This window comes from Carica papaya, chromosome 7 (assembly GCF_054855325.1).
Source record: "Carica papaya isolate Zhongbai chromosome 7, ASM5485532v1, whole genome shotgun sequence".
Classification (NCBI taxonomy): Eukaryota; Viridiplantae; Streptophyta; class Magnoliopsida; order Brassicales; family Caricaceae; genus Carica; species Carica papaya.
In genome coordinates, this window is record NC_142315.1 from 15,716,391 (window position 1) to 15,744,351 (window position 27,961).

Consider the following 27,961-nt stretch of genomic DNA (forward strand, 5'->3'; position numbering starts at 1 on the left):
AAATGCAAAAAACACTCAAAAGAATCATAATTTACCAAAAGAAATGGTTACATAATACGAACGCGCTTTATATTGAATTGGAGGCTGCCATCAAATTCAAATGCCAGATGCAGGCAGGTTCCCCGACTATATAAGTTATAACCTCATCTCACTTTTCTTCTTCCTGCAACTATACAGACAGATAAACCCTAAAACTACGTGAATAGAATCTCCATTTCAGGTACCTCCATTACCTTGTCTCTGCTTTCATATGCAAACACACAACCTCAGATTATTTAAAAAAGAAAACCAATAAGAGAAGATTTTACTGTATTCCCGTTTTAAAAGTTTTGACTGCTCGCTCCACTACAAACAATCTTCCTCCTTTTTTACTTTGATTTTGACCAATTTAATTTGCCTTTTTCCTGTTTGCGCTTAGTGAGTAACAGAGACCCACTCGAGGTCCCTCTCAGTCGGTTAGTATTAAGTGTGAGGGAGAGGAAAGGTGCCAGAAATGGAGAACCAACAACAAGCTGTTGCTGCTCCCAAGAAGAGAGGCCGCAAACCCAAACCTAAAGACGATTCCCACCAGCAGACTACCCCCAAGATGAAGGAGGCTAAGAAACCCTACCACCCTTCTGTCGACGAAAAGTACACTCAATGGAAGTCTCTCGTTCCCGTCCTCTACGACTGGCTCGCTAACCACAATCTCGTTTGGCCTTCTCTCTCTTGCCGGTAACACTTGCCTCCCTTTTTTCCCTAGGGTTTATCGAACTTCATTCACTCACTTTAGGTATTTCTTCTGCCTTATTTTCTTTTTGGTCTTCCTGCTTTTTTTTTCTACCTCGTATGATGTTCGTTTCTTTTCTTTTTTGCTTGCTCACAGTCTCCCGACCGTGCTTAACTTCTGCACTAGGATTTAGGAGATTGCATGTCTCTCTCTGTGGATCTTGGATTCTTGACTTCTTATTCCTTTGGATGAGAAATTCCTGATGTTTGCGAACCCTAGAAATGGCTCTCGCATTTTTATACTGACATTTCTTTGGTGGATTTTCGAATGGAAGTTCTCTTGGCTCACTATAACGTCTATATTTGTCTCTCTAGAGGACACGACTTTCTTGTGCGAATTGGTTGCTATTTACGTCTTTTTTATTTTGGGTTGGATTAATGAAATACAAGTGTAGTTGGGTTTAATCTTGAGCAACCTCGGAGATATTCACTTTTTGAGGGAATGATTGTTCATCACTTCTTTATTGGTCAGTGTTTTATGTTATTTGCAGATGGGGCCCACAGCTTGAGCAGGCAACTTACAAGAATCGCCAACGTCTCTACTTATCTGAACAGGTTGGTTCTGATCCTTCTGTTTGTTGCTACTGATATCTGAATCCATGAAGCTTTGCAGGTATTTTTCTGCTGTCTCTGTTATGTGAATATGTACCCAAGAAAACCTTAATCTTATCTTCCTTGCGTAATGCTTTTGAATTCTAAATTCCAGTGGCTTACTTTCTTCACTTCAAATTTCTCCATTTAGGTACTCGTTGATTTTGGTTTAACTAGTAGTATATTTAAATATATCAAGGTCTCCAAGGCCCGTGATGGACCATATAAAGTTGTTTCTTGTGCATCACAGTATAAGATTGGTTCTTTGTAATATGCAGGATTTTACCAATTCTTTCCTCTTCTCATAAATTGGTTTTCATTTCTATTGTCAGACTGACGGTAGTGTCCCCAATGCTCTTGTTATCACTAATTGTTAGTTTAACTAGTAGTATATTTAGATATATTAAGGTCTCCAAGGCCAGTGATGGACTATACAAAGTTGTTTCTTGTGCATCACAGTGTAAGATTGGTCCTTTGTAATATGCAGGATTTTACTGATTCTTTCCTCTTCTCATAAATTGGTTTTCATTTCTTTTGTCAGACTGATGGTAGTGTCCCCAATGCTCTTGTTATCGCTAATTGTTGGTTTAACTAGTAGTATATTTAGATATATCAAGGTCTCCAAGGCCAGTGATGGACCAGACAAAGTTGTTTCTTGTGCATCACAGTATAAGATTGGTCCTTTGTAATATGCAGGATTTTACTGATTCTTTCCTCTTCTCATAAATTGGTTTTCATTTCTATTGCCAGACTGATGGTAGTGTCCCCAGTGCTCTTGTAATTGCTAATTGTTGGTTTAACTAGTAGTATATTTAGATATATCAAGGTCTCCAAGGCCAGTGATGGACCATATAAAGTTGTTTCTTGTGCATCACAGTATAAGATTGGTCCTTTGTAATATGCAGGATTTTACCGATTCTTTCCTCTTCTCATAAATTGGTTTTCATTTCTATTGTCAGACTGATGGTAGTGTCCCCAATACTCTTGTTATCGCTAATTGTGAGGTTGTAAAACCTAGGGTTGCAGCTGCTGAACATATATCTCAGGTAATATGCTTAGTGTTCTATTGTTTCTATCAGCTGCATGATAAACGAAATTTCGGTAACAACGGGGTATGTTTTTATTATTTCTCGTGCTTTATATTTTCAGTTTAATGAAGAAGCCAGGTCACCATTTGTGAAGAAGTACAAGACTATCATACATCCTGGAGAGGTGCATATGACATAAATATCTTTTGTGTAGATACATGCCTGCATATGTTCTCTTTTTGAGGGAATACATGTGTAAATTTTTATTTTATTTTTGACTTCTTTGTGTGAGTCGATCTTTCCTGTTTCTGAATGCTAAGAAGTTAAGCAAAATTTTGGAATTGGCAAATTTGCGCGTCATACACTCATTGTAATTTGTAGATTCTTCGAGATTTGCTTTCTCTTAAATAACAGAATATTGTACTGATATTCTAATCACTTTATGGTATTTTCAGTGATTACTGATTTCTATTTTGCAGGTCAACAGGATCAGGGAACTTCCACAAAACAGTAAGATTGTTGCCACCCATACTGACTGTCCTGAGGTAACTTCTTATTTTGTTAGTCCATTTTGATTCTAAATTTGGAAAAATTAAGATTTTCATGGTATCTCTACATATTCAGGTTCTTATTTGGGATGTGGAAGCTCAACCTAATCGTCATGCTGTCCTAGGAGCAACAAATTCCCGTCCAGATTTGGTGCATCTTACTGGCTACATGCAAATTTTTTATTTTCTTTTCTCTTTAATACACATTATTTTTACACATGCATCGTATAGGCCCATTTGGTTGAGTTCTCATGGTTATTTCAGTGTCATTAAATTTATAAATTATTTTTTAAGTAGGTCTTCTGCTAATGCATCTGTATAGTGACCAGCAGTTCTATATCTGATCTGTTGTAAGACCAGCTTTAGAATATTATCTAAATAGACAATACTTACCTGGAGATACTTCATATTTCGAAAAAGAGAAGCAATAGAATAGAATGTGCATTTGGATGGAAAATAAAGTAATTAATGTTGCATTTTACCAATAGAAAGACTTTAGAAAACTTAGGTTGAATTCCATACCGAGAATTGGTTGTCAGGAAAAGGCTTTTGGTTACAATTCTAAGGTCTTGGTTGGTAATTTTTCATGTTTTTCTTAAAGCATTTTTAATCTTGCTGATAGACTGCAGGAAATCTAATAGTTTTTGTTGGATTAATTGTGAAAAAGAATTTAAGAAATTGTTTTCCATGTTTGTGCTCATTTGCTTTTTTCCCTCTTGTTTAATTAGAACTCTTCTTGCAGATTTTGACTGGTCACCAAGATAATGCGGAATTTGCTCTTGCAATGTGTCCCACTGAACCCTTTGTCCTCTCTGGAGGTTGGGAAATTTGTGTTAGTTTTGTTAATTTCTTAGTTAATGAATCTCTTATACCATTAAGTTTTCTAGTATTTGAAGTAAAATCGTAATGAAGTATCCCCTTTATATGAAATGTTATGAACTGATATTCCACTTCAAAAGGATGTTATAATTTTGATTATGTTAATGAAGTGTTGTAGTTCTCTTATTTTCGAAGTTTATATTTTCTACGCATGCTTTAAGGAATGCTAAGGAATGCCTACTTGCATAAGATTTTATTATCTTTTTAGATGTTATTTTTGTGAGTTAGTATAAATATGAAATTACTCACGGCAGGGAAGGACAAATCAGTGGTTCTATGGAGTATTCAAGACCATATCACAGCAACTGCTGGCGATGCCAAATCTCCAGGGTCTGGTGGATCAATTATTAAGCAAACTGGGGAAGGAAATGATAAGGTTGCTGATGGTCCTTCTATTGGTCCTCGTGGTGTCTATTTAGGGCATGAAGATACAGTTGAAGATGTTGCATTTTGTCCATCAAGGTAACTTGCATGGTCTAGTTAAATTTTTTCCTCTCAGGCAGTTAGTTGACAAAGTCTCATCTTTTAATTAAAACATGATGATAGGATGTTAATTGTGCTTTTCAATGTTGGGAACTCATTAGAATTGTAGAGTACCATGTAAAAATCATCCTTTTTCTCTCTTAATGATGGCAAGGAAATTTGAGGTGCAAGTAAAACCAAATGATATCGAAATGAGAAAACAAAAGAAAAAGTATAGCTCCAAGTCAGTTCATGATAATAAGCCAGTATTGTTGTGCTGCCCAAGTTGCAAAATGGAGCTGAGGCTGAGACTAGAGGTGAGAAGAGAGAGGAGCATTGACGCGATAAGGAAGGCATGCAATAGAGGAGCCAGATAGGGAAGATAAGATCTAGCCTCAAGATGGGTGGGGTAAAATTCAAAATTTAACCTACCTTGAAATGTGGGGATGGGGCGTCATTGTGTTTATTTGATGGGTTCGAATGGGCCTCGATTTGGACACCCCAAGGACAAGAAGCAGGCTGGATTTATTGAACATTTTACATGGCTGAGAAAAGGAAGTGGGTCAAGCAGGCCGGGTTAGGGAAACAGGTTAAAAGCTTTAGGTCTAGGTCCAGATCTGTGACTTGTGATGAGAAGGGAAACCCAAGCTGCACATTGGGGGAGATTAGAAGACTTCTAGCGCAGCTGTGATGGCGGACTTAGAGGTAGATTTTGACGGCGAAAAGTGTAACAAAGAAAAGGGGAAGTCTAATGGAGATTGGGAGGAAGAAGAATTGGGTAGTGAAATGGTGACGGAAGTTGAAGTTAGTTTGACAAAGAGCACTGTAGCCGAGAAGGAAGAAGGGGGATTCGTTTTGCTGGTTCTGGCGGTGTATGATGAGGTTGAAGAGGAGTTGGGACAGGACAAAATGGCTATGGTGCAGAAGGATGAGGTGTTGATGGAGGATGATATGGGAGGGAAGAGGAGGGAGTTGATTAAGGAAGAAAATTCTAGATAGGTACTTCAGAACATCCAGCGGATTAGCAGAATGCTTGGTGTTAGTTTTGAGGACTAGAGGAACAAACTATTGATGCTTTTCAAAAAGATAGAAAAGAGAAAGAAGGAGAAGGTGAGAGGGGAATGAATAAAGTCCAAAGGAAAAAGCAGACAAGGGGCGGAGGGTTCTAGAGAATTGAGGAGGTTGTAGTCCTCCACCAATTATGACAACCTGCGGAAGGGGGAATAAGAGAGAGGGTGGTTGGAGAGTACTCAAACAATGTTAGGTCATATTATCTTTTAGAATGTTAGGGGAATCAACGATCATAATAAGAGACAGGTGATAAAGGATTGTGTGAATAGATGAAAGCATGAGTTGATATGCTTTCAGGAAACTAAAATGGAATTCATCTCGGTTGGTATTGTCTGTGGGCTTTGGAAGACTAAGGAGATTAGTTGGAAAGAATTATCAGCTAGGGGGGCTTTTGGTGGAATTCTGGTTATACGAAATGATTGTTTGCTTAATCGTGAGGTGGTATTAGGAGAATGCTCTATCTCATGCTTATTTGAAGATTGTAGAAATAGGTGGAGGTGTGTGTTCATTGTTGTATACAGTAGAGGTGAAAGGCAAAGAGAGAGATTTGTTGTGGAAGGATTTGGAGGATTGTAAAAAGAAATGGGAATTTCATGGATTGTGAGAGGGGATTTCAATATGTTTTTGAGTAGACAAGAGACATTAGGAAAGCTTTTTTCAAGGATTTGCATTGATGAGTTTTGGGACTTCAGACATGCTTGAATATTTGGACTAGCCCCTCATGGAAGAGAAATAGACATGGTCTCAATCAAAGACTAAATTTGGCTTGTCAAAGAATTGATAGGTTTTTGGTGTTTGTCTCATGCCAATTTCAACTATCAGGACTTTGCTAAAAACTTTTGCACCCACATTATCCCTGGTCACTTCCCCATTTGCTAGTCTTTAATAGTATTAAATGGGTTCCTTGTGCTTTCAGGTTCAAGGATAAATGGTTGAGAGTTATTGTTTTCTATGACAAGATCAGTTAGTGGTGGAGAGAGGTGAAGGTAGATGGTAATGTTAGCTTTAGAGTGATTTAGAAGATGAGGGAGGTGAAGGCCGAAATTAAGAAGTGGCGTTGGGAGGGTGAAGCTACAATTACTAAATCTCTATTACAAGATCTTGAGGTCGTAGATAAGTTAGAAGGGAAGGGTGGCTTGTCCATTGAAGATTTGGGTTGCATGGGTTGCAGTGAATCCATAAAGTTTATATTGACAAATAAATTGTAGATGGAGGAGATCTCATGAAAACAAAATTTGAGAGCTAGATGGATTAAGAAGGGTGATAAAGATTCAAAATTTTTTCATTGCATGACTAATTATCATAGGAGAATCAATTGTGCAAGAGATTGAGATAGATAGCCTTTTAGTGAACTGTAATGAGCAGCTGAGTTAAGGGGTTATGGAATTCTTGTATAGGTTATACTATGAGGAATTCGGCTGGAGGCCTAAGCTGGATGGTATAACTTTTACATCTGTGGATGAATGGAGTCAAGAATTGCTTGAGAGAGAGTTCATTGAGAAGATTCTAGAGGGACTCTTGCAATGTAGGGAGGATAAAGCCTATGGACTTGATGGTTTTAACGAGTTTTTTCAGCACGTGATAAAGGAGACATTTTTGTGCTTTTTAAGGAGTTTCATGAATTTTCTTCTTCTGTTAGATCTTTAAACTCCTTCCTGGTCCTCGTCCTAAAAATTGAAGGAGTGATAAACATTAAGGATTTATGACTTATAAGTTTAGTTGAAAATGTTTATAAACTCATTGCAAAAGTGCTGGCTAGGAGAATAGGTAAGGTGATGTATAGGGTGGTGAATGAGTGTTAGCATGCTTTTATAGAAGGTAGACAGATTCTGGATACAGTTCTTGTTACTAATGAGATTGTGAATGATCTGCTTCACAAGCATAGAGAGGATGTTTTATGCAAGCTGGAAATGGAGAAAGCCTATGATAATGTAAATTGAGGGTTTCTTGATTATATGCTAAAGTGATTGGGATTTGAGGATAAATGATGCAAGTGGATAAGTTCATTTATCTCTATGACCTTTTTACGCGGTTATGGTGAATGGGGGTTTGTCATCATTTTTCAAAGCCTCCAGAGGCCTTAGACAAGGTGATCCATTGTCCTTTTGCTATTTATAGTTATTATGGAAGTCCTCAATAAAATGTTGTTAAGGGGTTGAGAGCTAGAGTTATTTAAAGGTTTAAAGGTGGGGAGGGCGAGCATAGAGGAGGTAACTCATTTATTTTTTACTACTTGGCACTGTTATCTTGTGAATTGGACGAGAGGAGGCCATGCTTAATTTTAAATGCATTTTGTTGAGTTTCCAAGTGGTCTCTTGACTCAATATAAATTTAACTAAGTCTGAATTGGTGAGACTGAGTGTTAGGAGGAATGCTCCTGGTAGGAGTTTTCGGGTATAAAGCGTAGACTTGTCAATTAAACACTTGGGGATATCATTGAGGGCTCAATATAAAGATGTAGCAATTCACGACTCTGTAGTGGTGAGGTTTAAGAGGGGATTGGAAGGATGGAAGAGAAATTTGTAGGATGGAAGAGAAACTTCCTGTTTAAAGTTGGGAGACTCACACATAAAAAGCACGATGATCAATATTCCCATTTATTACATGTCCTTTTTGATAATCCATGTGACTTTGGTCAAGAGATTAGAATCAATTCAATATAGGTTCTTATGGGGCGATTTGGAGGATACAAAAAAGTATCATCTAGTGGCGTAGGATGAGATTGAAAAGCCTATGTATCAGATGGGTTTGAGATCTTTGGTGGAGAAGAATTTGGCTCTATAGGGGAAGTTATTTTAGAGATTCATAAATGAAAAAGGTGGTCTTTGGTGGAGGATGATTGAGATGAAGTTTGGGACCAGGGATAGAGGGTGGTATACTAGACTATCAGCTAGACCTCATGAGAAAGGAACGTAGAAAAAGATATGCATAGCCAGGAATAAATTCTAGGATTGTATCAGCAGGAGGTTTGACATTAAGGACAAGATTAGCTTCTGGCATGATGCCTGGTTTAGAGGTGAGTTTACTTAGAGAACAATTCTCCCAGATCTATGCTATTGTGCAACATCGGAATATCTCAATCCACAAGTCATATCCTTCGGGGGGAGGGGAGTGATATATGGAACCTATGAGAAACCTAGAGTAAATGACTGTGAGACTCTCCTCTAAACCCTTACTACCGTTATAATAAATGGGAGTAACTATCAATCAATTTGGAGTCTCAATGCTAGAGGGTCCTTCTTGTTCAAGTTTTTCTACAATAATCTGATTAAAAAAGGATGCCATGGACATGAGTTTTCCTTTTTGACAAATTTGGAAGGTTAAAACTCAACGCATAGTTGTTTTCTTTGCGTGGGAAGTAGGTTGATGGTATATTCTTACTCTTGACAAGCTGATTAAGGGAAGGAAAATTATTGGTAAATGGATGTTTTTTAATGTAAAAAAGAGGCGTAGTCATGTAATCACATCTTTCTATAGTGCCTGTTTGTGTATAAATTGTGGACCTTGGCGAATGGGTTATTGGACATTAGTTGGGTGATGGCTGGTTCAGTGAGATTTGGACGTGGAAGGGGATTAGCGGAGGCAAGAAACTTGTTTGTCTCATTTCCCTTGCTATTTTTGGGTGGTGTGGAAAGACATAAATAAGGGAGCTTTTGAGGGGGTAGAAAATAATTTTGACAAGGTTTTTTTTTTGTTTATAGGTCTTTTTTTATTTTTATTTTATAGAGGATTTTAGAGATTTTATTGATATTTTGATTGATATGTAAATCCTTTTTACATGGGCTGATACCTTTTTGGTGCTTGTATATTAATTATACCATAATCAGTATTTCCAACAAAAGACAGTTGTAGTTTTGGCTTTTTCTAATTGGCTTTGTTCCTGACAAATTCATTTGTCTGCTGAAGTGCACAGGAGTTTTGTAGTGTAGGTGATGATTCCTGTCTCATATTATGGGATGCCCGAGTTGGCACTAGCCCTGCTATTAAGGTATGTATGTTAATTGTTGATCTAGTGACCTTTATTTATCTTCGGATGATACTTTTCAGATTAAACATGTGTTTATTTCCCTTTTTTTTAAAACTATGTGGTCTCTTTGTTTCTTGTTGGCAGGTTGAAAAGGCACATAATGCTGATCTTCACTGTGTTGATTGGAATCCCCATGATGACAATCTTATTTTAACAGGGTAATTCTATTATCTCTTTGTCCTTCACCTTCCTATTTGGGTTGTCTATTATAGGCTTCTTGTTTTGATTAATGCAAAAAAATTGAACTTTTAAAGGGTTCTATGTATTTTTGCCACTCCAGCTCAGCTGATAATTCTGTCCGTATGTTTGATCGACGGAATCTCACTTCTAATGGTGTTGGATCGCCTGTATATAAGTTTGAGGGTCACAAAGCTGCTGTTCTTTGTGTTCAGGTGCGAATTAGTCTCTGTGTATCCGCCAAGTATATAGATGTTTTTAGTAGTAAGGATTACTTTTCAGTATCTGTTTTTGCTAACTTCATCTGCTCGTTAATCATCCAGTGGTCGCCAGATAGGTCATCGGTATTTGGAAGTTCTGCTGAGGATGGTCTCTTGAACATTTGGGATTATGAGAAGGTGAGTAAGTATTTACATGTTTTGAGCTGGATAATGTACATACTTGTCTTTGCATGTGGATCTAATGTCAAATTACATTGTTAACATGTGCACCATCCTGGGATCAAAACCTAAAGTTAATTGATTATTAATCATAGGGTAAGTTATCAATTTAGTCTCCGGATTTTGACTCATTTTTCATTTTAGTTCTTACTGTTCCTTACAAAATAGTTCTCAAACTTTTTTATTTTTTTCAAAACACTAACTCCGTCCAATTTTAATAGAAAAAGCAAAAATCCATTAAGCCTTGTTTTGTTTTCTTCTTCTCTGTCTTCCTGCTTTTTCTCTTTAAATGATTTTTTTTTTTATTTACTAAAATTAATAATAAAATCTATAAACTGGAGATCTACTGAGATCTCTTCTCTCCCTGTAAAACAAAATCATCTTTTTGATGGCCTTGGTGAAATCCACCAAGATCTCTTTCAGAGCAGTCGGCATTGATGCATGTAGATCCTCAAGGGAGGGAGATAAATGAGCAGATGCCACAGGAGGAGTTGCATCCGCAAATCATATATTGAGGCGCTGTCTTTTCACTTTGTTTCCCCTTAATTTCTCACACTTTCTTTTGGATAGTTCATTTTCCTCAACTTTCAAACATTTTCAGTGGGCTCCCCTATATTTCAGTTTTTAAGGCTCCAATCAACCAAATGTGAATGGATTCAACGTTCAATGCTTTTTCTATTAAGTTTTTAAAAACTAATTGAAAGACCCAGAATTTCCAAATCCAAGAATCAGCTAGGCCATAATGTTTGTGTTAGAAAGTAGTGGAGTTTTAGATGGATTTGCTTTTTTCCAGCCTACCCACCAAACTGTTGATTTTCTTAGAGTTGAACAACGTGCTATAGAGAAACATGTGTGTATATATATATACATATATATAACCATATGCATATTTACGTTCACAACATGAAAAAACATTGTAACTAGACTCGTTGAGCCAACAAAATCGAAAATGATGTGAAAATGATCTGAAATTTTCTGATTGTGCAATATAATCAAACCAAATGTGATGTTTACATGTAAATTATTAAGTATACTTTAATATATAATATATTTTAAAGAAGAAATGTATAAAATTAATTCTTTTAGCTGTACTTTGGGTGGTGTGGAAAGAGAGAAATAGAAGAGTTTTTGAAGGGGTGGAGATTGATATGGGAAAGATTAGCTATAAATAGCTTTATTACGTTGGCTCTATTTTTTGGGGCATGACATGTATAGGGAGGAGAATATTGGATATCTCATAAATAATTTTACTGATATGTAAATATCTTTTGTACATGGGTGCCCCTTTGGTGCCATAGCATTATTCACTGTTTATATTTTTTATTTCAAAGAAAATATGTATATATATAATGTATTTTAAAGTTTAAATAAAATAAAATTAGTGGACTTTTATTGAGCAAATACAGCTGGACTTTATGTAGTTTAAGCTTATTTGAGTTTGAGTTTGAGTTTGACCATATTCAGGCTTGACGTTTTGCCGAGCTTTTCTTAAACTGAGGTCAAACTCTATATTTCTTAAAGGAGTTTAGCTCAAGTCTACAAAATGAATAAAATTGAGCCTTGTGCCAAGCATCAGTTAAACTCAAGTACCGAAGTTGGCTTGGCTCATTTCCACGCTTAGGTTTGAAATCCTCCCGATATTCTACCTGGATATATTCTAACATAAGAAGTTTACTCGATTGCAGCTCTTTGGAGTTACAACTAAAGTGCTTATATGCTGTATGTAGTAATGTATTTGAATGTTAGTGGAAACTATTTATTCTAAAGAATGTTAATACTGCAGGTTGTTAAAAAGGTGGAGCGTCCAGCGAGAGCTCCAAGTACTCCCCCTGGCTTGTTTTTTCAGCATGCTGGGCATAGGTATGTAATTTCCTCTTTCTTGTAAAATTTCATTTAATATATTTTATTTCTCTAGTTTTATTAAATGTGTTCAAAAATCAGACTCAGTTCTTGTTTGTGTTCTTGCCTTCCTTTGTTTCCATATGTATATATATATATATCAGTTTTCTTTGTTGCATTCTTGCTTTTGTTATATTTTGTTTGATGTGCGTGGAAGGCAAGCAATTATCAGCTTTAATCTTTGTGATTTTGTGCTGGAATGTTCATCTAACCACTCAATGGCTTTTCTGGCCAAATTATGGTCTAACCATAGATAAAGGCCAATCAAGCACTCACTATAACATGTTTGGTTATAACCTAGAACTAATTTAGGGACAATCTGTCTCTTTTGGAGTAGAATTAAACTTAGATATTACACTTGGGTTTCTTATATATTATGCTTTGGAATTGATTGCATTTCACAACCCTAAGCTATTGAGAGAATTTTCTAAATAATTGTATTTTTTGGAAATAACTAAATAATTGTATTGAACAAGAAAGAGAGCGATCACATGGGTATTAATAGCCTCACATGTAATACTACTCCAGATAGAGCAAGAAAATAAGAATATTACTCCATAAAGCTTTACAGTATCTGGAAAAAAAGTACTAAAAAATTCTTTTTTTTAATGAAAAAATATGACTATAAATAGAAAATTGAAAATAATAAAATGTGCTATAATTGTGGTGCCCCATTATTTCTCCTGATTGGGGAAAAGCTCAACTTTGTCTAGTTGAAATCGTAGAACTCAATTAAATGTCAGCCCCTGCTAATAAGCTCTTGTAATCAACGACATTTTTGCATTCATAGCATGAGTTTAGGCCTGGAAATGGCAGTAGGTGTATGGGAATGGTACTGTCATGAGTTCTGCCATGCCCACTATAGGAATCCGACTTCTTGTAGAACTCTAATTTGTACAAATTGATATCTTTAGGGAAATCTCTTTATAAAGCAGAATCATAGTGGATTTCTACAGGATTAAGTAAAGTCTTTGACTACTTATCAAGTTTTAAACCTGTTGACACTATCATCAATATTATGTCTGATTGTGAGCACTCATTTACAGCCGAATATGTATTTCATAAGTGGTAATTCTATTATTTCCCAAGTCTCATTCTTTTCTAAGACTTGGATTTCCTCGATGATTGCAGTTTTTCATTTGAATACTTTTAATCCTTTATATTTTGTTCTTGGTATGTGTTTTATCAATATTGTTAGTAAATGCCTAGCGAGTTGATGATAGATCTTTGTATGAAGCAAAATTGTGAATTGTTGATTAGTGCATGCTCTTTTTTGTTTTCTTAAAACAATAGGTCTATCATCATAGATATTATCAAGGGAGAGATCGAAAGTTGGATTAACTGAAATATTTAGTTATTCAGATTGGGTTCATGACTCTGATTAGGTGGTTGTGGCTCTTTCTCTCATTCGTTCCTGTTCCTTCTAGTGTAGACTTGAAGTTTAGGTTTTTCAATGTGGCGAGTAGCTTTAGGTTGAGGTATCTCATCTCGATCTATATGTTATGGAGATTGAATATGTTTAGTTGGAGGATGATGAAGACATTCAGTGGTAGAGTCTCAAAATTGGGATTCTTTTGTATTATTCTCCTCTTTGAATACTAACTTGTAGTATCTTTGGTTCTCATGAAAAGTGACATCCATGGAGTTATAAAACTTTTGAATGACTGGTGAATAGCACTCATATACCTTGGTTTGATGAATACCCAACAAAGATGCATTTCATTTTTGTGTGGTTTAGTTAGCTTCTGTGATTGTGTTTGTGAACAAAGTTGAACAAGCAAAGACTTTGATGGGTAGGGTAGATAGAAGTTGAGTGGTAGGAAAATATTAAAGCATAACTTAGTAGAGGATTTGAAACTCAAGGACCTAAAAGACATTCTATTAATGAGATAAGTTGTATTTAGAATAGTTTCTCTCCAGAAAAATTTTAAAATTGAGTTGTGAACATGAGATCGGGCAACTTTCAAGAAATGTCTATTTTTCCTTTCAACCATCTTATTTTGTTTGAGGGGTATCAACACATGAAATTTGATGAGGGAGCACCCCCCATGTATAGAATTTACATCTCAATTAGCATATTTACAATAATATCTAAATCGTCAAAACAACCAAGGTTATACCCTGAAATATAAGAGCCAAAATAGTTAAACCAGTTTTTCTTGATGATGTTAAAATCAGATTCGACTTCATCGGAAGCCTGTTTGTTTCTTTCCTTTCAGATGACCCAAAATATAGTAAGAGGAATGAGTATGATGAATTTATTGCTGCTGCCAATGCCCTCCCAAGCCATCAATTCTGAGTTGACATTTCTGGAGAATACCCAAGAGACCGCAAACAACTCCAGGATCATGTTCCAGAGATTTCGGGTAGTGAGGCAATTCAAAAGAATGTGATTACAAGTTTCCAAGTCTTCCTTACATAGAAAACATCTATTAACAATTGTGTGACCTCTTTTCATCAAATTATCAAGAGTGAGTATCTTACTCTTTTCAGCCCCCCAAGCAAAGAATGATATCATTGGAGGAGCACCACATTTCCAAATAATCGTGGATGGAAAATTTCTTTGAATGTTCTGTTTTTGACCGTCTAGGAAGTAATACAGGGACTTGACAGAAAATAATTCATTCTTTTTGAGGTTTCAAGTTAACCTGTCATCCCTATTAATGAGAGTAATGTCGGCCAAAGTAAGAAGTAGGGATTCATAATCTTCCAGCTCCCAATCATGAAGATTTCTCGTGACCAGGACATTCCAAGAAACTTGGCAGGCCGAACCAATAGCTTCCCAAACAGATGCATACTTGTTCTTAGCGATACCGTAGGTGTGAGGAAATCTGTCTTTGAATTTTTCAGTTCCGCACCAAATATCATCCCAAAAACAAAATTTTTGACCATTCCCGGTAGATCACTTACAACAAAGAAAAACGTCTTTCAAATTAATTATGTTCTTCTGCATGCTAATACGATAGTTGCTGTTCTGAATGTGGGAAAGATCATGAGGATTGTCTTTAAACCATTTACAGTTGATATCCAATTTCCATAAACTGTTGTTGTTCCAAATTTTCCAAATCCATTTCCCAGGCAAGACCTTGTTTAATTTAGTCAGGGATCTTAGCCCCAAGCCACCTTCCTTCAAGGGTTTTTTAACATCTGACCACTTAACCAGATGATATTTCTTATTGTTTTCATTGTCACCCCATAAAAAATTGCATTGGATGACTTCCAATTTTTTGGCAACATTTGTGGGAATATTAATAACAGATAGGTAATAAATAGGCATATTAGAGAGAGTGCTCTTTATAAATGTTAATCTACCTCCTTTAGACAAAAATTTCCTCTTCCAAGTGGCTAATCTGCTGTTGAACATTTCAATTACCGGTTCCCAGCATCTTTTGTCATTTTTCTTGGTTCCCAAAGGTACACCCAGGTAGGTAATGGGAATGGTCGATTTTTTGCAGCTAAGAATATCACAGAATGTATATCCAGTGTTGCAACAGCCTAGGTCAACTAATTCTGATTTGCAAAGATTAATTTTTAATCCTGACACAGTTTGGAAGCAAATCAGAATGCATTTGAGAAATATTAAATGACTTGTGTTAGGTTGACAGAATAGGAGTGTTGTCCGCAAAGAAAAGGTGAGAAATTTTAATGTGTCTTGTGTTGTTTCCCACCGAGACTCCGTTAATAAGCTGAATGTTTTTAGCTCTCTAATAGTTGATGCAAAGCCTCCATTACAATCATAAATAAAAAGGGAGAGAGTGGATCCCCTTGTCTCAACCCTCTAGTAGCCGTGAAAAAAGAGGAAGACCCAACATTCACTAATACGGTAAGGCTGGTTGTAGCGACACAAGATTTGATCCAATTTCTCCATTTATTGCCAAAACCCATTCTTTGCAACAAATAATCTAGGAAATTCCAGTTAACATGATCGAAAGCCTTTTCCATGTCAAGTTTTCGTAAGATACCTTTCTTATTATGTCGAATGGTTTCATCCACAAGCTCGTTAGCAATAATGATGACATTAGTAATCTGTCTCCCATTAAAAACGTGTTTTTAGAATTATTGATTATATATTTCAGAACTCGTAAGTTTATTAGCCAACACTTTCGATAACAGTTTGTAAATGCAACCAATGAGACTAATAAGAAGATAATCATTGATATTTTTGGTGAGCTTTTTTTGGAATCATAACAAGAAAGGTTGAGTTGAGAGAGCGAACAAATTTACCATGAGCATGAAAATCCTTAAAGAAATCAAGAATGTTAGGCTTAATGACCTCCCAAAAAGTTTGTAAAAATTTGATGTTGAATTCATCCGGACTCGGGGTTTTATCCTCATCCTGATTTTTCAAACAACAGCAGATCTCTTCCTCAAAAGATTCCTCCAGTAGATTTTTTTGAACCTCATCAAGACAGTTGAAAAAGAGGTTGCCGAGTTTGAGCCTGTAATTGGTGCTCTCTTTATACAGTTTCTGAAAATGCTCTTTTGCCCCGTCTCTAAGAGCCTCATTACCCTTGATGCGCTTGCCATCCATACTAAGTTCTTCAACATAGTTCACTCTTCTTATGTTATCAGCTAACATATGAAAGTATTTGGAGTTTTTATCTCCATATTTGAGCCACTTTTCTATTGATTTTTGTTTCCAGGAGGTGGCTTCCATTTGTAGTTTCTTGGCTTAATTAGCTTTCAAGTGACATTTCCTCTCCCTTTCCAAGAAATTAGATTACCATTTTCTTCTTTCCTAACCAGGATATCAATTTCAGAAATAAGATCAATTATGCACTCTTCCTCTTTTCTGCCCATATCTTTGGCCCAATTTTTAATTTCTTGCTTGAGGGATTTTAGCTTGACAACAATTCTGTAAATGATGGAATCCTGAACATGAGTGTTTTTCCATGTGTTAGTGACTAAATCTTTAAAGCTTTCTAGATCCAACCATTTGTTGTCAAGTCTATAAACGGAACAGGAACCCATTTGATACCATTCATGGTCAGAGAGATCAGGAAATGTTTTGAAGTGGATCTTGAGAGAACATTTTGATTGATACCAGATAATTCCAAAAGCAACTCGAATGATATGAGGAATCTGTATATTTTAGAGAATGATGGTTGGCTTCTTTGATTACTCCAAGTCCATCTTCCACCCGTAAGAGGCAAATGATTTAAATCAAGTTTGTCAAGTAAGGCCCTGAAATCATTGATATCATTTTTGGAGTAATTGCTGCCAGATCTTTCAGAGCTCCTAAAGATCTTGTTGAAATCATCGCCAACTATACCCTTGAGCCCCCAGATATTTTTGACATCAAATAATTCTTCTTCAAGTAGAATACGTTTCGAAGAGTTGCCTCTGCAATACACCCCTGAGAAATACCAAGAATTGTTATTGTTGTTAGAAAACAGAAAGAGTTACTTCACCTGTGATGACATTTTTACATTGAAGTCTGTCCGTTCTCCACATAATTAAAATACTACTAGCAGAAGCTTTAGCAGGGAGAAAATGCCAGCAAATGTCGGCCGTTTTCCACAAATTGTGAATAGTTTTTTCATAGATTACCTCAATTTTCGTTTCCTGAAGGCAAATGATGGTATGTGTGACATCCCAAATGTAAATTAAGACATAAGGGTGCAAGATATAGAAACAGATTATGAGTGCATAATAGATCAATGTATGCAGCGAAATAAATAATTACAATCTCTTATAAAATAATAATAGAGTTCTATACATCACTAAGGCAGAAACAAAATTAATTACAAGTCTCCACGAAAGATGGACTCATAAGAGTGCGAAACAAATTATGCACTCATAAAAGATCATGGATCCACGGGATCCTCAAAAGCTTCAAGGGGTAGGTCAGCGATCGGTTCCTTACTATCTTTTTTATCTGGAAGGGGCATGCAAAGTGGTGAGTTCCATATATTCAGTAAGGAAAACAGTATTTAAAAAACATCATAAAAGTTCAAAAGTGATTAAAAGTACCATCGTTACTTACCATCAAAGAGTCATGTTAGGATTCTTAATTATGAAAATAATTTATTTTATTAAAGAAAGTATCAAATCCATCATGTCATAATCATGTCAATAAAATCAATTATGCTGAAAATAGAGAAAATCAAGCAAATCATGATATGTACTATCTTTCATTTTATTCTTTGCGTAAAGTTGTTCCGATTTTCATCTACTGAAGGGCAATACAGATTTTCGACTAACTATGTGGAATGACCAATTCATTTCATTTATAACAACAATTTGTGACTTGCCAAACTAACAACACATTTACAGCTTGACAAACCATAACAAGATCTATGATCACGACCGTGCCAACCATAGTTTTCATATCGCAAGTGCTAATTAAGGTAAATAGGTGTTAGATACAGATTCAGAATAATAAGTGTATGATAAAATTTATGCAGCGGAATAAAATTATTACAAATTTCTTACAAATACATGAGTTTTAATACATACATATACTGAGACTAGAAGTGGTTGCCAAATATAAAACAAAATATAAGGGCCATTTCTTTTACTATGCTATTGGACTCATCAGAGTGCGGGAACAATTATGCACTCTGACTTGTGGATTCACGGGATCCTTATAGATTTCCAAGGATAGGTCAGTATTCGTTTCTTCACTTTTTTCCTCATTTGGGGGGGCATAAAAAGAGGAGTCAGTTTTATATACTCATTAAAAAAAATAGTATTAAATTAACATCGTAAGATTTCAAAAATTAGTTATTTTATTTTACCATTTAACTTTCTCGTTTATCTATCTCACATTATGAAAATAATTCATTTGTTAAGAAAATGATACGCTAATACAGGCAACCAAACATACATCATGTCAGATAATAGAGAAAATAAAATAAATTATGAAATACTTAGATTTTCGTATCATGTTTCGCGAAGTCATTACAACTACTATCTTTGAGGGTAGATACAGATTTTCAACTATTCAAGTGGAATGATTAGATTAGATATAAATACAACAATTTGTTTCGACCTATTTTCGCCTGACCAAACTATGGTACGATCTATGATGACGGTCGTGCCAGCCATACTGGCCCTAACAGATATCTATAGTCACGATATTATTTAGCCATGAGTAATCCTTACAGATAGTGCGATACCATTCTCGTCAGAGGGTACATTGTCATCCACTGGAAATGGTACTCTTACGTCTTTTGAGATTAGATAGGGGAGGGGGAAACAGATGCCCTGAAGGGTAAGGAGAACAAATACCCCTCAGAGATAAAAACTTAATGAGACACTTGATATAAAATGCATGTCAATACAGATATACTTCGGACCATACATGCTTCATTTCGCATTTCTCTTTTTCTTTTCTTTTATACTTTTTTCTTTTACTGATTACATATTATATTTAATTACAATTAAATTCATCAAGTGTCTGCAATTTACATAACATGCTTCAAAATAAGAACAATTTGTTAAGATGTCGAAAGAAATACTAAATTTTTTACTGAAATCTTAATGTTTTCTTCTTCACCGTTCTCATTTCTTTTTCTTCTTCTCTTACTAGGACTACTCTCTCTCTCTCTCTCTAAACCTTTAAAAAATGAAAGAATGGAAGTGTGGAGAGGAAGGGAAAGGGGAAGATAATTTATAGAGTTTTGAAACTGTCGGATTCGTGCCAAGTTGCGAAATCTGGTGAAGAGAGAAGAGAAAACGATGCTCGGCACGAAAAACAAGGGAATCCTCCACCGATGCTGGTGGTGCGCTGCCCAAGGTAGCAGCGGCGCATTACTCGAGGTGACAGTGCCCCGGTCGGTGCGCTGCAGGCGCATTGGTCTCCTGTCGCGTGCGCAGGTCCCAGACGTATAGGGCCTATCCACGCATGCTTGCTGCGCGGACGGCGCGCGCACAATGTGCGGCATGTATCCACACGCGAGGTGACGTGCGGACGGCACACCTGCACGCGACAGGATGTAATAGGCAATATGCATGTCAATACAGATACACTTCAGATCATACATGTTTCATTCCACCTTTTTCTTTCTCTTTTCTTTTATACTTTTTAATTTTACCGATTACATATTATATTTATCACATCTAAATTCATCAAGTGTATGCAATTTACATAACATGCTTGAAAACAAGAAGAATTCGTTAAAACGTCGAAAGAAATACTAGATTTTTTATCGAAATCTTGACGTTTTCTCCTTCATCGTTCTCCTTTCTTTTTCTTCTTCTCTCACAATCATTCTCTCTCTCTCTAAACCTTTAAAAAATGAAAGAATAGAAGTGTGGAGAGGAAAGGAAGGGGGAAGACAAGTTATAGAGTTTTGGAACTGTCGGATTCGCGCATAGTGGGGAAATCTGGTGAAGAGAGGAGAAAAGGATGCTCGACACAAAAAACGAGGGAGGAGGGCCTCCTCCATCGATGGTGGTGGTGCGCTGCCCAAGGCAGCGGCTGCGCATTGCCTGAGGTGGCAGTGCCCCGGCCAATGTGCTGCAGGCTAGCGTCCAGGTTCATAGGTCTCCTGTCGTGCGTGCAGGCCTATTGCACGCAGGCCCAGGCGTATAAGGCCTATCTGCGCATGCTTGCTGCGTGGATAGCGCGAGCACAATGTGCGATGCCTATACGCATGCAAGGTGACATGCGGACAGCCCACTTGCGCGTGATAGGACGCGCATAGGTCCTGACCCCTCGTGGGATTTTTTCCGTGGGATTTTCTTCCTGATTCGTCATTTTTCAATTTTTTTTCTCAATTTTCTTATTTAATTTAAATGGGTTAGAATAAAATTATTTAAAATGAAATAAAATAAAATAAAATAAAAATAAAAATCAACCAAAATTACGAATTACGATAAATTATCAAATAGCGTAAATTAATTAAGTTTAATGCGGTCAAATGCCCGAATAAATAGGATTTCCAAATCATTTTAATACAGTAATGGGTGGGGTGTTACAATAGTGGTTCTAAATGTTAACTATGGTCATTGTTGTACTTCGCCAAATGTGGCCGCTACAATCATATTGCGTCACCACTCTCGTCAGAGAGTATACCGTCATCCACAGGCAGCGGTTTTCTCATGTTTTTTCAGAGCAGATGGGGGAGAAATAGAAACTTGTCAGAGATAAAAAGTCTAACAAAATACTTTATGAATTATGTATGCCAGTACCAATGCATATTTCTCATGTCTACATCATTTCATGCTTAATCATTTTTCGTTCGTCAATTGCATCACATATAAATATTTATCTCAGGTATTAAATTATTTAAGTTATCGCATGAACTAATAAGTTCATATACGCTCATAAAACATTCATTAACACGTAAAATTATTTCGTTTAAACACAAAATTTAATCATGCAATCATTAATTTAAACTTTGTTAATTTTACTATCGAAATACTACTTAGGATGTTTAAAAAGTAAATACTAAATTTCTTACCGAAACCATGATGTTTCCTACACCTTTTCTCATTATCTTCTCCTTCTCTCTCTAAAGCTATTGGTGGATGGAAAAATAGAAATGAGAGTAACAAGGAAATGGTGAAGTTAGGGTCCCTATTTATAGAAATGGGGACCATTAGATTTATACCAAGTGACGAAATCTAGTGAAGAGAGAGAAAGTTAATGAGAAAGGTGAGATGTGACGACCAACAAATGTGACCGACGGATGGACAACGTGATGTGACGGCGGTGTGAAAATTAGAAGCACACAACCCAAACGATAGCGACACGTCGGTAGAGCGACGGTGGCACGCCGCCCAAGTCAGCAGCGGCACGCCGCTCGAAGGCAGAGCACGACACCCAAGAGGGTGGCACGCCCTACCTGAGGCAGCGCACGCTGTCCCAGCTTGCCGCGCGCCGCAGGCCTAGCCTGCCATGCGTGCAAACCTATTGCATGCAGGTGTGTCGCACGAACAACGCGTGCATAGGGCACACAGAGCTGCGTGCTTATCCGTGCGTAGACTGCGCCTAACGCCCTGCGCGGACGGGACGTGCACATAGTGCGCACGTACTGTGCTAGTCGCACGCACGCACATGTGTGTGGGGTGTGGAGTCCGCACGGGTGGGATTCTTTCCATGGGCATTCCTGTAGGATTTCTGTCCTTTTTTTCCTCTGTTTTTTCTCAAAATATTTTTATATTATCTAATTTAAAAAAATATAATTTGCCTATGAGAAAAATAAAATAAATAATTTCGATAATTATTTAACTAAATAAAATACGAAATTTAAATACGTAATATAAAATATAAAATTCTTTCGAAAATTTAAAATACTAAATATTAAGGAGTTTAAACGGTCTTAGGATCTGAATAAATAGGGATTCACGTTACAAATTAAGCACGAAGGTTTTTGGGGTGTTACAGTAGGCTTCCATCTATTCAGGCTCCCTCTGAATATAACCCTCTTTTTATGGTTGTTAAGATCTCTAACATTCAGAGAGGTAATTTTGTTAGTCATTTAGGTTGAATGAAAATGGCCTCTGATTCCTTTGACTTTTTGTTGCGATCCTCATAATTGATTGACGTCTGTAAGCAATTTAATTCTCCGGATCCACTTATTGTCTGTTTCTTTTTGCTAGAGTGCAAGAGTATTGGCTCGCTTTTACAAATTATTGGCTTTTTCTCCAACTCAATAAATAAGCTTTAACCTCCATGTCATAACCACAAAAAGAAGTCCCAAAATGTCTGCTGATGCAAAAAATATTATGTGTAATCCAATAAGAGAATAGCTGAGGGTCATACCTGTGCTTATCTTTCAGAAGAGCATCGATAGACTCGATAACATTAGACAGAACTCTATCATTACTTGAATCTTCGAACCCGCCAGTTAGACATTCATTTTTGGACTAATGCACCACCAATTCGTAGTTCGTACCAGAGAGTAATTCGTCTTCGAGACTCATAATTGGGTTGCATGAGATTTGTTGAGCACCAAACTAGAAGCTTGAGCAAAAGACATTAGCTGCCATGTCTTGACAAGGGATTCTAGGGTTTAGATTTTGCAAGATCGAATTCTCATTTTTCGTTTGAGGTTATGATAATATGATTGAAATTGGTTTCGGGTTCGGCTGCGGATCCTTTTTCTTTTCTCTCCAAGCTCACTTAACTTTTTGATGCATTTTGGTTGGGCTAGCCTTCGGTTTATTCATGTTGCTTGGGCCCACCTCATTTGTTCATTTCCCCTTTTCGGCCCAAATGAACCTGGGCTTCTTAGGATGGTGAGTCATCATATGGATTGGAAAACCCTCTTTTGTGACCTTTTCCCGCTTTTGCTTTTCGGTTTTTGAATTTCAAAAGCCAGATTTTTGGGGTTTCTGTTCAAGTCGGATAGAGTCGTTATCACCTGCTTAGGGTTAGGGTTGTGGGGTTTTAGAGCATCTGCGTATGATTTCTTCTCTCCCATCGAAATGATGAAGCGATAGGTGTACTTGCAGTTCGGGCAGCATAAAGATACGTGAGAGGGTACAAATTGTACCTAATGAAAGCAGCAAATAGGAGAGATATGATCTGAATGTTCCAGAAACGGGTTTTTCAGAGGCGTATCAGTGAGTTCAAAAATGGCTTTCATAGTGCGCCACCAGCCCCAGCCTAAAAACCATCGTGGATAAAAATTCTTTTAACAGAACCTTCTCTTTCTTCCGATAATATAAGATTTTTGCCCCATCTGTTCCAGATCAAAGCAAGGAAGAGATGATGATGTTGTCCTTTAATGTTTTTGCCCCATGAATCTTTGCCTCTGTTCCAATAGAAGTCCTTTAGGTTTTCAATCATCCATTCAACTTTTTTTTTTTTGTTGAGAGTGATAGAAATTTTGTTTACTTTTTCTATTTTCGTAGATTCTAGCCCGTCAAGCTTCTTTCCATCGCAAATGATGTCGAAAGATTTTCTCCTGATAAGGACGAAGCATTTACTGTTTTCGGGGAGTATTGAGGGAAGAAAGAGGAATTGGTCAGCCGAGATTGGAGGTCGGCAAGAGCAACTTAATAAGGATTTGAAGGTAGCAGGAGAGGAGATAGTAGAGAGTGGAAGGTTGAGAAAGATTGAGAAAGTAAAGAGAATTTTAGAGAGAAATTTTTAGAGAGTAATTTTTATCATAAAGCATTTACTGACACTTGTATTTTTCTTTTATGAGGAATAATTATGTAATTCTTGTATGAACGTCTACAAAGAATATAAACCATCTAGTACTAATAATATTGTTAGTTTTAAGTAGCCATCATATATCATTATGTATCATAGCAAACAATTTAGAGGTTTTGTAGGGCAATATGAGACATAATACAAGTATTTTTGACAATTAATCATAACAAAATTTTTTGAACTTTTATTTCTGAATAAGGGAACAATTTTGAAGGTATATAATGTTTTGGTGTCCCAATACTAAGATTGTATAAATAAGTTGGACTGTCTTAGGACTCAATTATTCTGCATTACGAGATTGCTTCCTGAAAGATCTAGTATGTTTGAAGAGTAAGAGCTCGGAGTACATCTTAACATTGCCAATCGTTCTCCTCGAATCTAAATCCTGAAATTTGCATAAGTTATGAGAACAATTTAGTAATATAGTTATGATCTTAGGTAAGTTTATTTATTGATAACAAGTTGCAATTCAAATTAGATATATGAAGTATTCCCTTTAAGATTAACTCATTTGAGATGGGGGATTTCACCTATTCCGACCACTTTTTTTTTTCTTTTTGAGAAGAAAGTGTAAGTATATATATTATGGTAGGCGCCAAGGGAGCGCCACTTTTAAGTAAGATCTATCTACTATTTTTACGGTGGATTCTCTTGCCATGAATTATATTCTTGGAACAATGTTTTATTTTTCGTCATGTGGTTGGATGCTTATGAGTAAATAATAGTATCTTGACTTCCTGAAATAGCAGTAAGAGCATCAAAGGAAATATCTTTTTTGACTATTATCCCAAATCTTATGTTATTATTGGAATTTTGATGTAGGAATGTTTTTTTGGAGGGCTTTTACTTGCTTTTTATTGAATGGACATGATTCTTTAGTAGAGGCACTTTCATCAATAGAGGAATGATTTTTCTTATTTTTTTTGTCAGTGGTTGATTTTGTGGTAAGTTGGTTTTCTATTAACTTTTCAGCAATTCTCGAGTATGACCTAGTTTTTTGTAATGATCACACTAAGATTTTTTTTTTTTTTAACCGGTTGTTTGAGTTGGGATGAGAGCCTCGATAAATAGGGCAGAGTTTTGCTCAGTAGTAGGGTATGTAAATTCATTTCCTAGCATTACTTATTTTAGCTTTCTTCTCTCCTTATTTTGGAGAATACCTAATGAACAACAAGTAATGATTTCATTTAGAGTATTCTTTTAAAGACTTTATTCAGATTTTTATTCAATCCTATAAGAAATTTGAAAATTTCGTTTTCTTTCAACAATTTCTCTGTACTATTTTGTATCATCTGGACAGTTTGGCGCAAGGTCCTCAGGCACATCGAGCCATTGCCTGTTCATGTAAGCATACTGTAGTATTGGGTTACGGATAGATATCCTTGTTGCAAGTCGTGAAAGATAGATTTAACGGAAAAACTTTTTAATGTGTCTCGCTCCCTTTTCCGCATATAAGTATCCTAACCGATTGAGACTATTAAATGTAGTTGCTTTCATTTAGTTTGTGGTATGTGATTGAAATTTAAGTGGTTTCTGATTTGGGTGATTTGATAGAAATAATTCTATCTGACCGAGATGTGATTTCAGAGAGGTCACTGGTTCTTGCCATGACCATTCTATATTTGGTCATCAATAAAAGGAGAAAAAAGTTTTTTAGCGTTCAGAGAGGTCACCAATATCATTTGTTGCAAGGACTAAGCCATGCATTTGTATCCATGGAGTAATTCAAACTTTGAAACTTCGAATAGCTCATTAAATCAGTTATAGTTTGTGTGATTGTATTTGCTTCTCGGATAACCATAATAATTCTAAAGCTAAAATGTGCAACAAATCCTAATTTCTAGAAGAGATGCATTTATTAGAAAAAAGATCGATGCGGACTTGGCCCATTGCTTTGGCACCATGAAAATTTGTGATTAAATTTTTTGTTTATTAAATTTTTATTCATGATATTTAATTTACAACATGTGAATATATATAGAAAAATATTAAAGAGAATTTTAGCAGGAAATTAAATACAGATCAATCTTATAAAAGAAAAAGATCTTCTAGTTATGCATGTCTTTAGGCTAGTTAAGAACATTAGCATTATAACTGACTTGGTTGAGAACCTTTTAGGAGCCAGTATTTCTCAAATGAAGCTTCTTGTGGATGACTTCAAGGAACCTACCTGTTTTGATTCTGAACCATTATAGTATCTAATTGAAACCAGCAACAATTCTTTTTAAGTTGGCCTAGGCATTGCATCTTTCATGGCTTCAAGCAAGTCAGTTGTTGAGCCATTTAGGTATTTAAGCTATAGATTTAATCTTTTCATGGTAGCTTAAATTTTAGAATAATCTATCATCGTACATGTATCGGAGTTAGAAATTAAGAGCTTGAATTTTGCTGGTACCATTTATACTAGAGAGCTTGTGCTTGTGGAGCTGAATTAGAATATAAAAGTTTTGTTAGTTTAAGCTTTTAGCTTTAGGATAATTGGTCACTTAACTTTTATTCTTTTAAGCTTTTGACATAAGTTGGTAATTAACATTGGTTACGCAGTTGGGTAGTGTTGAGGATTGAATAGGACAAGGCTGTTGGGTTGAGTAAGATTAGCTATGAAAAGGATCATAGTCTACATATTTTTGAGATGATTAGAGAAATGAGTACTATAGACAAAAGTGCATGTTACCTTTTTCTTGATTCATATTAATAAAGGTGACGGTGGAGATGGTGGCACCAGAAGCAGGGGATGGTGGCAGTGACAGATCCTTAATTCATCTTTAAGTTTTATGGACATGGAAGTTGCCAAACTCAACCATTCTATAATTTAATTCATAAATACATCATAGCAGAACTAGACAGAAAAGTACTATAAATGAATTAAAACCATAAATAAATAATGCAGTTTCGGTGGTGCATCATTATTAAGAAAACGATACTGATCCTGGCTGTGTATCTTTCTCTGTGTTTGTCTAACACTATTTTTCTAAATGTCTGATTATTGTTTTTGTCTAGTTATCTGGTGTGCAATTACTTATTGTTTAATATTTATACTATTTTATACTTATTTTTACAGAGATAAAGTTGTTGATTTCCACTGGAATGCATCTGATCCGTGGACTATTGTTAGTGTGTCTGATGACTGTGATACTACTGGTGGGGGTGGAACATTACAGGTTTATACCTTACAAGATTTTCTTTATTTTTTTCTGTTTACTTTTTGATTTACCAAGGAAAAATGTACTTGGATGTGAGAAGTTGACCCAAAAGAAGAAATAAACTTGGTGGATATTGCATTAAATTTGAAGCTTTAGTGCAGCTACTGAAATGTATGCTGCTGGTGTTTCCAAATTAAATAATTATTGGAGATTATTCATTCTGCAAATTGTCTTGTGAATTGTTGATAATGTGAGAAATTTGGTGGTGTTGTGCCAGATCTGGCGGATGAGTGATCTGATATACAGACCTGAGGAAGATGTTTTGGCAGAGCTCGAGAAATTCAAGTCACATGTGGTTGCATGTGCTTCAAAACCCTGAACTATATAAGAAGATGAAAGAGGTGAGTGGTGTGTAATGAATTTAGGTACTTTTATCATGTGGGTGAATTATATTTAGATTTTAAAGAGGTTGGAGAAATGGTGATGAATTATCCATGTGTAATTTGGAGACAACAAAGAATTTGTAGTCAATTTGTTGTAACCGCTGAGATTTGGCTTGGCCACTTAAACCATTTAGGTAGCTCTGCAACAGGTTTTGATATTGGAAATATGTTCTTCGGCCTCTGATGGCTTCTTTTTCTAAATCTCTTTCTTTTGGGCTTTCTTGGACTTATTTCCCTTTAGCCTTTTGATTTCTTCTCTTTCTTTATATTTCCTTCAATCAATCGAAAGATAAATTTAAGGAATTTCTTATAAAGACTCAAACATTAAACGAGGGCCCTTAATGGATTGGATTCAGGGTGCGTTCTCTAAAAT

The 27,961-nt window shown here is 36.1% G+C and overlaps 1 protein-coding gene across 1 annotated transcript; it reads left to right on the forward strand.

The window, feature by feature from the left end:
- Positions 1-60: 60 nt before the first annotated feature.
- Positions 61-27,789, forward strand: NFC5 (nucleosome/chromatin assembly factor group C5). The gene is made up of 16 exons (XM_088208388.1): positions 61-220; positions 419-714; positions 1,260-1,323; positions 2,319-2,405; positions 2,509-2,571; positions 2,867-2,932; positions 3,012-3,086; positions 3,678-3,753; positions 4,069-4,276; positions 9,254-9,335; positions 9,459-9,532; positions 9,655-9,766; positions 9,875-9,949; positions 11,775-11,851; positions 27,064-27,163; positions 27,423-27,789. The coding sequence occupies exons 2-16, from the start codon at positions 494-496 to the stop codon at positions 27,522-27,524; spliced, it is 1,482 nt and encodes a 493-aa protein (XP_088064514.1). The 5' UTR covers positions 61-220; positions 419-493; the 3' UTR covers positions 27,525-27,789.
- The last annotated feature ends 172 nt before the right edge of the window (positions 27,790-27,961 follow it).